This window comes from Callorhinus ursinus, unplaced genomic scaffold (genome assembly GCF_003265705.2).
Source record: "Callorhinus ursinus isolate GAN/ISIS: 27379988/994484 unplaced genomic scaffold, GSC_fseal_2.0 scaffold29, whole genome shotgun sequence".
Lineage (NCBI taxonomy): Eukaryota > Metazoa > Chordata > Mammalia > Carnivora > Otariidae > Callorhinus > Callorhinus ursinus.
In genome coordinates, this window is record NW_027397091.1 from 5,863,003 (window position 1) to 5,877,089 (window position 14,087).

At 36.9% G+C, this 14,087-nt stretch overlaps 1 protein-coding gene across 7 annotated transcripts in view; it reads left to right on the forward strand.

Moving 5' to 3' along the window:
- The window catches only part of PLCB1 (phospholipase C beta 1), a 722,355-nt gene that overhangs the window by 493,127 nt on the left and 215,141 nt on the right, over positions 1 to 14,087 (forward strand). For all 7 annotated transcript variants that reach the window (XR_012374115.1, XM_025876536.2, XM_073878364.1 and 4 more), the window contains exons 5-9: positions 563 to 642; positions 2,450 to 2,503; positions 3,583 to 3,658; positions 10,925 to 11,025; positions 12,325 to 12,491. Coding sequence is in view for 6 of the 7 variants with exons in the window: in XM_025876536.2 (XP_025732321.1) it covers positions 563 to 642; positions 2,450 to 2,503; positions 3,583 to 3,658; positions 10,925 to 11,025; positions 12,325 to 12,491 (478 nt within the window). In the remaining variant the exon portion in view is untranslated. The remainder of the gene's footprint in view (positions 1 to 562; positions 643 to 2,449; positions 2,504 to 3,582; positions 3,659 to 10,924; positions 11,026 to 12,324; positions 12,492 to 14,087) is intronic.

The following is a 14,087-nucleotide window of genomic DNA, read 5'->3' on the forward strand; positions in this document are numbered from 1 at the left end:
TTAAAGATTCCCTGGTATAGCTGCTTTGGCTTGAGTAGTAAAGCAAGATTACATCTGCAGGTGTATTGAAAATATATTTGACTAAATTTTCAACTTTTCTATAACTCTTTATCTCTTTATAATGCTAGGAAAGTAGTAAAAAATACTTGGTTACTGAAAGGCAATCTGCCAGGTCCCTATAAATAGGGATTTTTAAAAGCAGACAAAATTTTGTTTATGTGTAAAGAACATTTCCTTAGAAAGGAGCAGTAACTCGGGGACTTGAATTTAATTATGTCATTTTTACAAAAGAAAGAAAGAAAGATCGAGGGAGGGAAGGAAGAAAGGAAGGAAGGAAGAAAGTAATGGAGGGAAGGAGGGAGGGAAGGAGAGAGAGAGAGAGAGAGAAAGAAAGAAAGAAAGAAAGAAAGAAAGAAAGAAAGAAAGAAAGAAAGAAAAAGAAAAAAAATCCTTTAGGCATACAAATTGAACTAATTTGCCCTTCCTGGTAGCCTAGCTAAAAACATGTGTCTAATGACTGGAGAGTATTTAAGCTAATGCAAGTGTGATTTACATCTTTCAGGAATGGACAAATGAGGTTTTCAGTTTGGCAACAAACCTGCTGGCCCAAAACATGTCAAGAGATGCATTTCTGGAAAAAGCGTAAGTAGCTCTAATTTTATTACTAAGGGTGTTGCTTCTTCTGAGTCAGTTTCCTTTCTCCTTTGTGAGTCTTTTGTTTATGCTGCACTGGCTTCGCACATTGATAAACATAAACTTCCCTTTGGGATTTGTTAGAGAACTGATACCTCCACTGTTTGGAATTGGAAAACTTCCAAGACAGATCGCTCTTTTCCTCCGAGCTGCACATCCATGTTAGGCTGAGTTCCTCTGAATGTCAGTGTCTTTGACACGCTATAAGGAGACACGTCCAAATCCCAGCAGCTGTGCTCAGAACCAAAAATTATTAATTTCAGAGAGCCCTCTGCTTCTACATAGGCCTGTGTCATATCAATTATTAATCTGACAAAGGGAAAGAAGAACATACGGTACTCATTTCTCTCCAGTCTTAGATCTCTGATAGATGCTATAATAACTTCCCTGCCTACCTAAATCAATAGGCTGATGTCCCGATTCCTGCCCTTAGACCATCACAGAAAGTGTTAGTAAGAAAAGAGAAAAAGATGTGGAGGGAGGCACAGAGTGAAAAGGAGAAGGAAAGAGAAGCAAAACAGGATTACCCAATCACTCTGGAATTACACAGTCTTTCTAAAAATAATCTGACCAAGGAAAATAATGATTTTTGCCAGATGAGCAGCAAGGAGAGCTGTATGCATTCACTTTGGAAGCTATGGATGGCCAGGAGGTTTGGAAGCCTTGAAATCAAAACCACAAGTGGAAACATTACTAGTCCTCTATTTTATTACATTTCTCTTTTTCCTCTTCTTCTGTAAGACATACCCATCGTTCGAGACCTAAGACTCCAGCCTACATTTCTTTCTTACTCTTCTGTGAATTCCTTTTACTGTTAGTACTCCATAGGTCTTCACTTAAATGTTTTTTTCATGTGATCATCTCCTCTTTGGTTTGTCACCTTGAGGACACTTCTAATGCCTCCCCCTACCCCCTTCCTTTCTTCTTTCTTTTTACTGACTTTGATCTTACCATCCTTCAACTAACAGACGTTTCTAGAACATCTGTTGTGTCAGATGATATTAGTGGAAGGGGACACAGAGATGAAGAAGACGTCTTATCTGAAACGTCTCATGTTATAGCCAGTAAACCTCTATTTGGCAAATCATTATTGATTGCAAATGTCCCTTTCCAACAGGTGTCTCCCTACAAATAGCTGCTATGGACATTCTAGAACATGCCTTTTGATGAATCCATTATAAGCCTTTCTGCTACCTATACATCTAGATGGGGGATTGATAGGTCATATGCAGTTTCCTAAAGTGGTAATCCCAATCCACACACCCATCAGCAGCGTTTGAAATTTCTGTTGCTGTCTCTCTATCCACATGTCCAAAAGCAGTCGAAGAGATAAATGCAGTAGTTATACTGACACAATCAAATACTTTGCAACGAGAGTGAATGATCCACAGCTATAAGCAAAAAATGAGGATAGATACCAAAAACATAATATGGAACAAAAGAAGCCAGACACAAAATGATGTGATTCTGTTTATATAAAGTGCAAAACCGGCCAAAAAGAAATGTATGTTGTTTGAAGTCAGAGTAATGGCTCCCTTTGTGGGCCTGGCTCTGGAAAGGGGCATGAGAGGGGCTTTTGGGATGCTGCTAAAGGGAGAAGTTTCTATTTCTTGATTTGAATGCTGACTGCAGAGACCTGGACAGTTTGTTGAGATTCAGCTACTAGTACATACGCATGAACCCTTTTCTATATATTTTATTCTTTAATAGACAGCTTTTTAAAGATTAAACACTTTCTTTTCTGCTTCTCCAACAGCTATACTAAGCTTAAGCTGCAAGTCACTCCAGAAGGGCGCATTCCTCTCAAAAAGTAAGCTACGGGAGCATTTCCCAGTCAGTGTTCATGTTCTTTTCTCAAAGATTTGACTCTGTGCCATGGCTGTGTTTTGTTTCTCCACTGGCCCAAGTGGGAGCCTGAGAATGCATGGTAACCCCGTTCTCCCTCCCCCCCCATGTTCACATCAATGCAGCTGGTTTCCCCATAAAGATTTTACTGTGGCATCATTTTCAAGAAACAACAAAGCAGGAAGAGGGGGGAAGGGGTGGGGGAAACTTACTGTTAAACCCAAAAGGCCTTTAAGATTCAGATAGGTTCGAGGAATGGCAATTGGGCGCCCTCAGTGCCACTTTCTACCAAGATGATGCTAGCCTTGAAGGAGGGGCTACAAACTCAAATGTCCACAGAAACCAGTCAGGGAATTTATGGGACAAAGCAAGCCAGGAGCCCGAAGAGCTGGAGTGAAACCCCATCTGGAGGAGACAATGACAATTCAACTCTACCATATTCCTTATGGGACTGGTGGGCTCTGGATGCTAGATTTTGTCATGTTTTGATAGAACCCATAAATTCAAATTCTTATATTCAATTCTATTTTTAATATAATACTTAAACTCTATTTGTCAATAAATTGACCACTTTTTTATTGAAGTATAGCTGATACACATAAATGTTCTTTTTTAGAATGCATCCTTAATCTTTACCCTTTGATCTACTAGCTACTCGTAGGCTCTTGTTCATTGCAATGTTAAATTATTATTAATAATAGTAGTAATTACTTGTTTCTTAATAATATTAATAATGTAAACCTTTAGAGCAATAGGTAGCAGCAAGGAGAGCGAGTTATCAAGGATGTATTTTAGGCTTACTCTTAGAGGCTATTTAGGACAATGTTTTTTAATTGGGTCATCACCTTTGCCTCAAGATGTTGATTTTATATTAACATCTTCATTTTAAAAAGCACATACATAGACCTTTTAGAACCTATATGCAGATGCATGGAGCGGTGGATATTTGGAATGACAAAAGGGTTTGATTCAATGGGATACTGTCGGTTGGTGTCATCTATAAACCTGTGATCCATAACTCACTGTTGTGATTTCACTTCACAGCATATACCGCTTGTTCTCAGCAGACCGGAAGCGAGTTGAAACTGCTTTAGAGGCTTGTAGTCTTCCATCTTCAAGGGTGAGCATGTTGCTTTTCTAAAATTAGCACTACTAAATAGCTGTGAATAATTATACTGAAATATAACTTGCCCCCATATTACCCAAACACTTTTTAAAATTAAGAAGACCATAGGATTCACTTGTTAATATTTACAATGTATGGGGCCACCATAATTATATTTTCTTTCATTCCCATAAACCCAATATGTTGATCTAGAAAGACCCTTGTTCTTTGTAAATAATGATTTTTAAGAACCATCTGATATAAAAAGGTATTGACCAAAATGTATTATTGTTAAGAATTTAAACTTCTCCTTAATAACAAATCCTTTGTTGATGTCCCTGGAGACGTTAGCTAATAATTGTGGATTGTGGTTAGGAAGTTATTTGAAATATCCATTTCATCACATTCCATCCTTTTTAAATGTCTGGTTTTAAGAGGTATAAGTTAATATGCAATTAACATGGTAACACATGTTTAGATATAATTATATTGACATATTCTGCAGGGCTGTGCTCACAAAGTTTTGCTGGGAGGAGTGCAGGTTCAGTTTGGAGACCCCCTAATTTGCTCATATGGTGGTAAAGTGGATGAGAGGAAAACCACGTATCATGCTTTTTTTTTAGGCCCAACACATTGGAGGCACCCATATATGTTGCCCACACAAATTAATTTGCCTTCATTTCAATGCATTTCTATATAACTGGCTCTAAAATTGTTTGTTACCATCGTTTCTAGGAGATCAGAGTCTGTTGTATAAAACATTTTTCTCAGGCTATATGCAGAACTCGTCTCTCTATTGCAAATTATTTTTATCCTAGTATCTAAGCAACAAGTAAGCTCTTTCCCAAGGATAACACTTACACTATAGGGAGAAACTTTGAGCCTCTTGGAACACTCTGGCAATGTTCAAGTTGCATTGAATGAAGTTAAGAAGCCATTGCTAAACTTATCATTAGGTTATGAAAAAGTATTGAGTGTTATTATTAAATTTGTCAGCCCATTCTTGTTGTGAACACTTTTCAGGAAAGTGAAGTTTATTAAGGACTTTGGTAGGTAATGGAAAGAAATGAAAGAGTGCTCCCCCACTCTGAGTTTCCTGTTATAGGTGGAAAAGGCTGGTGATGCTGCCAACACTGGACAGAGCCCCGGAGAGACTCCCCCAAACAATTTAACCTTCACTTTCATAAGCAAAATAAAATGACCAAACTTATTATTGCTCTTTCTTAGATGCTCTGGGGTAGGACAGATATGCCAGTTAAGGTCCTATCATTTGCTCAACAAATATTTCTTGAACTCTTACTACCTGCCCTCAGGACTGAGAATGGGGTAGTGAACAAAATATAGTCCCAAGATTCAAGGACCACAGAGTTTCTGGGGGCTCTCCTTAAACATGTGGACCAACACAAGTGTAAATGGGGGGTAGGGAGTGGTGCCATGAGCAAAAGGAGTAGAGGGCTGCCATTGCGCATAAGAGAGGATCATTCCAGAAAAAGAAAACAATGTGTGCAAAGCCCTGAGGCTGGAAAGAATTTACCGGTCTGAGTAACAAAAAAGACCTCTGAATTTAAGCATAAAAAGGAAGCTTGAGAGATGAATTTAGAAAGACATGAAAAGAATTTTTTTTCCTCTGCAATTGCTCCTGATTTTACCTTTACTGGATAACATCTTATGAATATAATGACCAAAAATTTTAACGTATTATAAATCTAGCTAGGGAAAGAAAGAATGGAAGATGAAACTGACTAGAAAATCAAATCCATTAACCAATTCTCTGTAAATTGCAGTTTGCTAAACAATTGGATTCTGACAATTCAGTCAGTAAATATAAATTGAGTTTTTACAACCCACTATGTCTATTATAGGTTCATGCTTTCAGACCAATATCAACTGGAGACATTCTTAAAAGAAAATAAGATTCAAATAACAGGAGTTATGTTTAAATTGAAAAAATATATCTTTAGTAAATTAGATGCTATGATAATTTTCTGAAAACAAATTGGAGATTTTTAAAAAAACAGAATCAACCTCCATCATGAAGTCTTGATAGATCATTATTCATAGTAAAGTATACTTTACTTGGAGGACTGACAACTTGTAGAATTAGGATGCTTTCTAAAGATCTAAAAACCAAAGATAATTTCAGGGCTAGGAAGTAAATGTTTCCCTAAACTGCCTATATTTTAAATCCTTGTTGTAATTTCAAATCTACAGAACAGAGGTTCTAGAAAATATCCACTAATTAGCAAAAAGATTCTGAATACACTGACAAGAGGTGTTTTAAACACTCCACAGAAGAAAAGGTTACATAAATGGTAGATAGCACTGTATATCTGGGAGCCTCATTTCATAGCCAGTGGTCGTTCAGACTAGATTGTATTGTGTTCTGTAAATAGATACATTACCAGAAACACTGGATATCCTGTTGAGATTTTTTAAACATTATCTTTGTGCACATTGTTAGGGATAATTAATGCACTTGAAGATGTATCCTGGCCAACACGATCTGCTGGAATAACACATTCCTTTAGAGGGTACTCCTTTAGAGATTACAGTTGCTTGCCAAAGTTACCTTAATTGTTAAAAAGTAGCACTGTATCTAAAAAGAGAGACAAAGCAATTACTGTCCTTCTATTAATAATCCAAACATATTTTCCAGGGAGACCTTCGGAGACCTTTCCATATTCAGAAAATTACCATTTTACCCACAAATTTTCTGAGAACTGAAAGTAGTTTACTTGTACCAAATTCCTTTTGATTTCAGGCTTATTAACTTGAAAATAGCTCAGTGACATTTGGAGTTGTATGATAGTCATTGCATAGCACTGGCACTTTAATGAACAAGATAGGAATAAATCCATGGACAGTTGTCCCCAGAACAACACAGATTTTTAAATCGCACAGGTCCACTTATATGTGGATTTTTTCAGGAAATACAGTACAGTACTGTAAATGTATTTTCTCTTCCTTATGATTTTCTTAATAACATTTTCTTTTCTCTAGGCTATGTTATTCTAAGAATACCATATAGAATATATATAATATACAAAATCTGTGTTAATTGACTACTGATGTTATCAGTAAGGCTCCCAGTCAACAGTAGGCTATTAGTAAAGTTTTTGAGGAATCAAAAGTTATACCTAGATTTTTAACTGTGTGGCAGAGGGTCAGCACCCCCAAACCTCTGCATTGTTCAAGGGTCAGGTGTATTTGCTTTAAATAATAAAGTTGTTATAGTTATGAACTTATATGTAATACCAAGGAAAACAGTGATTATTTTGGATTTAAAGAATACCATAGAGGGCACATAGATGGCTCAGTTGCTTAAACACCCAACTCTTGGTTTCTGCTCAGGTCATGATTTCAGGGTCGTGAGATCAAGCCCTGCATCGGGCCCAGCACTCAGCACAGAGTCTGCTTGAGATTCTATCTCTCTCCCCCTCTGTCTCTCTCCCTGCTTATGCTCTCTCAAATAAATAAATAAATAAATAAATAAAATGTTTTTAAAAAAGAGTACCACAGATTTTACTGAAGAATACAATAAATAAAACGTAAAAAAACTTCTCCCAGGATGACTACAGTATGTTGCCTTTCTCCTATGCCATACACCCAGAATATAAATCAGAAATACAATCATTTATGTAACTGTGACTCCTAAAACCACTAATATCAAAATTCTATCTTTAAACCACACTAAGAATTTGGTGTATTATGAGTAATTTACTTGTAATTATTTCACGTACTCTATGGCCAACTCATTTTTTGCCTTACAGATTTAGAACAAAAATACTGAGAATAAGTTGATGTGAACATTTAGTTTGTTGGATTATAGTGTGAGTTATGGAATCAAACAACATAGATTCAAAACCATAGCGGCTCCATACACAAACACTTGGGACCTTAGACAAGTTTTATAAGCTGCCATGTCCCTAATGTTTGCATCTGAAAAGGGTCACAACCACATAGAGTTGACATGGGATCAAATGAAAACATATAAACTCCGCATGTGTGGCACACAGTAAGTGCTCAGTAAATCTTAAATATTTTCCTCTGAGTATTTTTCATTTGCATATATGTGGGGTTTTTTTCTCTTTCTTATTTTTAATTTAGCATGTGGATATGTCATAACTAGGTCTGTGGAATCTGGAAATACAAATGCCTTCAGTACTACCATCAAATTTTAAAAGAATCTTTTCCCTTTTGGGATTCTTTGTATCCAAGCATGGAATTGAAGCAACTTCATTTTTATTTTTTTATTGTTTTTTTTTTTAAGATTTTATTTATTCATTTGTGAGAGAGACGGAGAGAGAACAAGCAGGGGGAGAGGCAGAGGGAGAGGGAGAAGCAGACTCCCCACTGAGCAAGGAGACCAATGCAGTACTCGATCCCAGGACCCTGGGATCATGACCTGAGCCGAAGGCTGACGCTTAACCATCTGAGCCACCCAGACGCCCAGAAGCAAATTCATTCTTAAAGTTTGCCAATACTTTGTAGTTTCTGGAATAAATGGGCCCGATTCAGACTATAATACCCTTCTTAATTGTCCCTCCAAAAATTTCTGATAACAATAGCAACAAATAATCACAGATGATCTGTTTTGTATTGGAAGCATGATGTGGTGAGCCAAGTCTTAGAATACAAGACAAAAAACCTAAGGTCAGGTCCCATGTCCTGGGTTCACCAGCAGATGTTGATTGGGTAACTATTATATGCCTGGCAGCATGTTTGGGACACAAAGGAATTAAAGAAGAGATAGTCACTTCACTCAAAAACTCACAGTCTAGAACCATGAGAGACGATGGACTCTGAAAAACAAACTGAAGGTTCTAGAGGGGAGGGGGGTGGGGGGATGGGTTAGCCTGGTGATGGGTATTAAAGAGGGCACGTTCTGCGTGGAGCACTGGGTGTTATGCACAAATAATGAATCATGGAACACTACATCAAAAACTAATGATGTAATGTATGGTGATTAACATAACAATAACAAACTTAAAAAACGAATGATGTAATGTATGGTGATTAACATAACAATAAAAAATTTAAAGAAAAAACCTCACAGCCTAGTAGAAAATCAGAAATATAAAAAATATGGGGGAAACTGTGTGATAGATATTATAATAAAAGTATATAAATGCCGATTCTGAACACAAAAGAAGACTGTGCCATCTTTAGCTAGTGTGGTCAGGAAGGATTACAGAAGAGTATCTGAACATTGAGTATGATCTTTAGAGTGTTGGATTGGGGGCTTCCTCCTGCTCAGATAGGATACAATGAATCTGTTCCATCCACTTCACCAAATCATGAGATCCAGGAAAAGAAATTTTAAATGAGATTTGTGAATTTCAGCCTTGTTAAAATGTAAGGAATTAGGACTTGTCAATAGATTTTCCACAAATACCTCCCTTATACTTTAAGTTCAGCTTTTAACGATGCTCATTTTAACTCATGTCTCCAAAAATATTTCTTCTCCTATTTTCCTACACTGACCCCAAAGGCTTTAGGATATCCTCATCAGTCAAGTTGGGCAAAGAAAAATGAGACAAAGAAAATCAGCTGTATTGAAGTGGTTTCTTTTCTATGTGCTAACATCTAACTGGCAATGAGAATAATATTGTGTTTATTTAGATTATCTCATTGATTTTTCCTCTTTAATAAGAAGTCCTAATTCACAGCTGGTAAATAATCAACAGAGTTTTAGGAAAGCATACTGTTCTATGAAATTATGTGTATGGAATCTTATATAAATGACTTCAGTTGAATCTGATATCCTATGGGAATTCTGTTCTATCAACTTCCACCTTTCTCATAAATTACATTTATTTATTTCTTAGATATTTATTGTGGACTTACTGTACGTTACACACTGGAGATCTAGAAGTTAACAAGCAACACACAGGTCCTAGCTTGCGTAGTTCTGCGTGTTAGCAAGAAACAAACATACAACTGGGAGCACAATACAGTTTGAGTGTTGAAATACCACACCAGTGAAATGTAACAGTAGCTCAGAATGGAAGACAAAACCCAGTTCAGGAAGAAGAGGTTTTAAACTAACACAAGAAGAGAGAAAAAAATAAAAGCTCAGTAAGACCCATGTATAATGATCCTAAATTGGACCACTGCTATGTAATGGACCTTGCTATGTATAGTGCTACAGGTGTTGTTTGGTTATCTCAAAATTCTGTTTTTGCAAAATAGACTTTATTCCTGCTGTATAAATGGATTTAGTAAAAGAAATATTATTTTATTCATTCATTCCACAAATATGAGACTCCTGCTGTTTGCCAAGTGGTGAGTTAAGTTCTCTTATCTGTTAGCAGGCAGGGTACAATTTCAGAGAACAATTTTAGGTATTTCTATAAAAGTACCTTTCAAAACATATGCATATGGTAAAAGGAAGGGGTTTTTTTTTGCTGGGTTTTTTTTTTTTTGGTTTAAGGGCTTAAAAATAAAAATAATTATATAAACACATACCTGAAATAGGAAAACAGCATGGAGAATGTCTTTCCTGTTAACAAAGGCTTGAATACATGCTTCCGGTTTCCATGGCAGCCCGACTAAACAGAAAAATAAGTCACAGAAATGACTTTTTATATCAATGACTTGCTTCCCAAACAGTAAGACCAAGAGGAATCAGTGAGAAATAATGACTAGTGCTGTCCTACTTACAAAAACTGTTCTACAATTTATCAGATTACTTAAACCGGAAGGAACATTGTTTGGAGAAAAAAAAAGATACAAAATTGGAATTTATGTTTTCATTTTGAAAATGTCTATTTCCAGGTCCTTTGCTCTTTAAAAAAAAATCATTCAAACATCTGCTAAATAGCACATAAACAATGTGAAAATTCTTCATGCCACTGTACACTGAAAAATGGTTAAAATGGTCATTTTTATTTTATGTGTATTTTATAATGATCGTTTAAAAAGATTAAAACTAAAAAAGAGAAAAACAGCCTAAAAGAAATCTGCTATACAGACCTTGGTTTTGCTAGGTCTAACTTACTTAGTAAATATACTTTAAAAATCGCCTTAACATCCTTTTAGACGCAGAAAACTCTTAAGCTTAAATGATAATGAAAAAGCAACAGAAAGTACGGCTTTTGATTCCTCAAAGCCAGTGTCCAAATGAACTCTACAGCTGTCCTCATAGATGTTTTCTGCATGTTTACCCTGACCTCCTGGAGAAAGAGGAAGGGAGAGAGAAACATGAAAAGAGTTTGGGGGGGGGCTGTAAGCTAGGGAAAGAAAAAGACATTTCACTGACCCTGTTGCTTTATTTCCCAGAACGATTCAATACCTCAAGAAGATTTCACTCCAGAAGTGTACAGAGTTTTCCTGAACAACCTTTGCCCTCGACCTGAAATTGATAACATCTTTTCCGAATTGTAAGAGAACAACACAGCATTTTAACCCACTCTTTTTCAGCTTGCAGGGGTGCTCGGGGTGGCTCTGGCAGGATTTTGAGCAATAGAGGGAGACAGAACTCTTTGGGCACTGTGAATGACAACAATGCTTCTGTGTCATTTGTTGGAGACAATCAACATTCCTACCCGTGAGGTGCAACCACTGCTTTTAATGAGTGGATGTTTGCTATGATTTGTTGCTGGGTGTTGGTGTTTTAGTATCCCCTGGGGGCTCTGTGTGGTTTGAAGATTATGGCTAGAATAGAGCATCTTGGCTCCGTGGAGGTAGACTCATGATGCAGGAAGAACTCTGACCAGGGGACCAAGTCAGGTTATGTCTCGGACACGCATTAGTGAAATGAAAACTCTGGATTGCTAAGAACCCTCCCAGCTGAAAGTCATTTGCTTTTATTTTAGAAAATATATAGACATTCCTTTGAAAAAAAGAATGAGAAAAAGAAAAGAAACAAACCAAAACACCAGGGCAAATGCAGGGCTGTAGCAATTCACCTTTCCTAGTTCACTGAAATCTACATGATAACAGAAAATCAATCCAAAATTTATCAACAAAAGAAGGATTTTTTTTATGTGGAAGACAGGTCAACAGTGCTAAGAATGACACTGGATATACCCACTTTGTGATGCTCATTGCTATCAACAATGTTTTGAGCATCAGCAGTAATTGTACCATTGAACTTGTCTTTGGGTTGTCAGGCTTGAAATGGGAAGCTTGGATCACGCTATGTTGAAGACTTACAGATTTTTGCTGAAGCATAAACTTTAATGAAAAGAAAAATGTACCCAGGTTGTTTACTTTTTTTTAGTAATGAGTAATAAATACATCTCTAAATGAGTAAGTGGGATGTGGGAATTTGATGACTAAACCAGAAGGTTAGTGTCATAATAAAAAACAACCTATACATCTGTGCTCGCTTCGGCAGCACATATACTAAAAAACAACCTATACGTCTATGTTCAGTTGAGAGTGGTGCATCTTTACACACAAAATGCGAAGTTTCCCTACTGTAGATTCTCTTATGCATCTGGTATACTTCAAGGGCATTGGGATTTAGTGGCAGGGATTGCAAAAGATATTTGCATCCCATAGAATGCAGCAACTGTGATAGGGCAACACATGTTTTCAGGGTAAGATAGGAATGTCCAGATGTCTAGCACGCAATTACCAGGTAGGGCAATATTGTTTCTCTATAGTTAAATGCAAATATATGGATGAGACTTGGTGGACAAATATTCTAATTTCTGGTTTTTAATTGGTTTTAGTGGTGCCAAAAGCAAACCATACCTTACCGTCGATCAGATGATGGACTTTATCAACCTTAAGCAGCGAGATCCCCGGCTAAATGAAATACTTTACCCACCTTTAAAACAAGAACAAGTCCAAGTACTGATTGAGAAGTATGAACCCAACAATAGCCTTGCCAAAAAAGGTCAGTCCACTTTGCCCCACACTATAGGGAAGTTGTGGTTTCTAATTGTGAATGGGTAACCCCCTGGTAAGTATCGACATCAAGGATTGTTTAGGTCTGTTTCCCACATTTGTATGCCTGCTTTCCTTTCTGTCTTAAATCACTAGTGGTTCAATTAGACTTCCGCATGTGATTTTGTTGTTGTTGTTGTTATGTGTATGTATGCATATAACATATTTTTTAAATGTCTAATCATTTGTTTTCTCTTAAATTTACCCAATGACTGAATGCATATTTCTCATACAAGAAATTCCCTATCTTAAAGGTTGCCTTTTTGGGGGCACCTGGGTGGCTCAGTCAGTTAAGCGTCCAACTCTTGATTTTGGCTCAGGTCATGATCTCAGGGTTGTGGAATCGAGCTCCATGTTGGGCTCCATGCTGGGTATGGAGCCTGCTTGAGATTCTCTCTCTCTCTCAAAAAAAGGAACATGTAAAGTTTGCCTTTTTGTCTCTGTTTCTAGAAGTTCTGTAAAATGACCCACAGCTTTTTCTAAATCTCTAAAACTAAAGAGAATATTTAATCCATTAGACCCTTATTTTATTCTAGTTTACACTATTGATGAATTTTTCCACTTGGGAAAATATAAAATATAAAATTTGGCCTTTTATATGTAAAAAAAAATCAGTGTTTCTAGAAAAAATTATTAGTCTAAAATTAATATCAGAAAGACAGCTTTCAGTTGCCTGGAAGTTATTAGGAAATTTATGTTTTTGATTCTGGAAAAATGAATTGCTAAAATAAGATCATGATGATTTACTTGCTAGAAGTTTTCAATCATACATGGCATCACGTCCCTGAATTGGCTCTTCAGCTTCCTCTTTACTACTAAGACCATGTCTCACCTGGACTGAAATATCTTCATTGAGAAAACTGGTGTCTTATCACTGATATTATTGTAAACTGCCTAGATATTACACAGGGAGGAAAATAAAGTGCAACTAACCAATCATTAAGAAAAAATAAATTGTGTGTTATTCTGCAACCAGTCGTCTAAATGAAAAAAAAAAAGAATCTATTAAGTATAAAAGTAAAATATTACCATTGATTTTATCATACATGTTTTTAGTTGGAAACTTACAGATGAAATTTTTTGGATTTTATTCATTTTCATGGTCAAGGGCTTTGCCTTTGCTGTCAGCATCATCCTTATTGCTGCCATAGAGGTGAGGTCAGTCAAAGGAAATGGACGACCCAATGGTGTGTGTTGCCATTGTTGGGCCCAGCCCCCTGACACCCTTCCGTCCCCAGCACCACGGACATGGTATTTCTTCTTAGCGTGATGCAGGGAGTAACTCCTTGCAGATTTCACCGGGGCAACTTGAAATCTGAACTTCACCAAAAATAACTAACACAGTGTTATAACAAATCCAACAAGACCTCTAAAAACAGCCCATGACACAAAGGAAACAAATAGCTTTTGTGAAACCAGTGAGGCACTTCAGAGCCTAAACTTTGCCCCTCCCTCCACTTTTCACGCCACACTGTGGACGGTCCATGCCTCAGCCTGCGTATAACACCTCTATCCATCATACTCTGACCACCTGAAGGCACTAGAG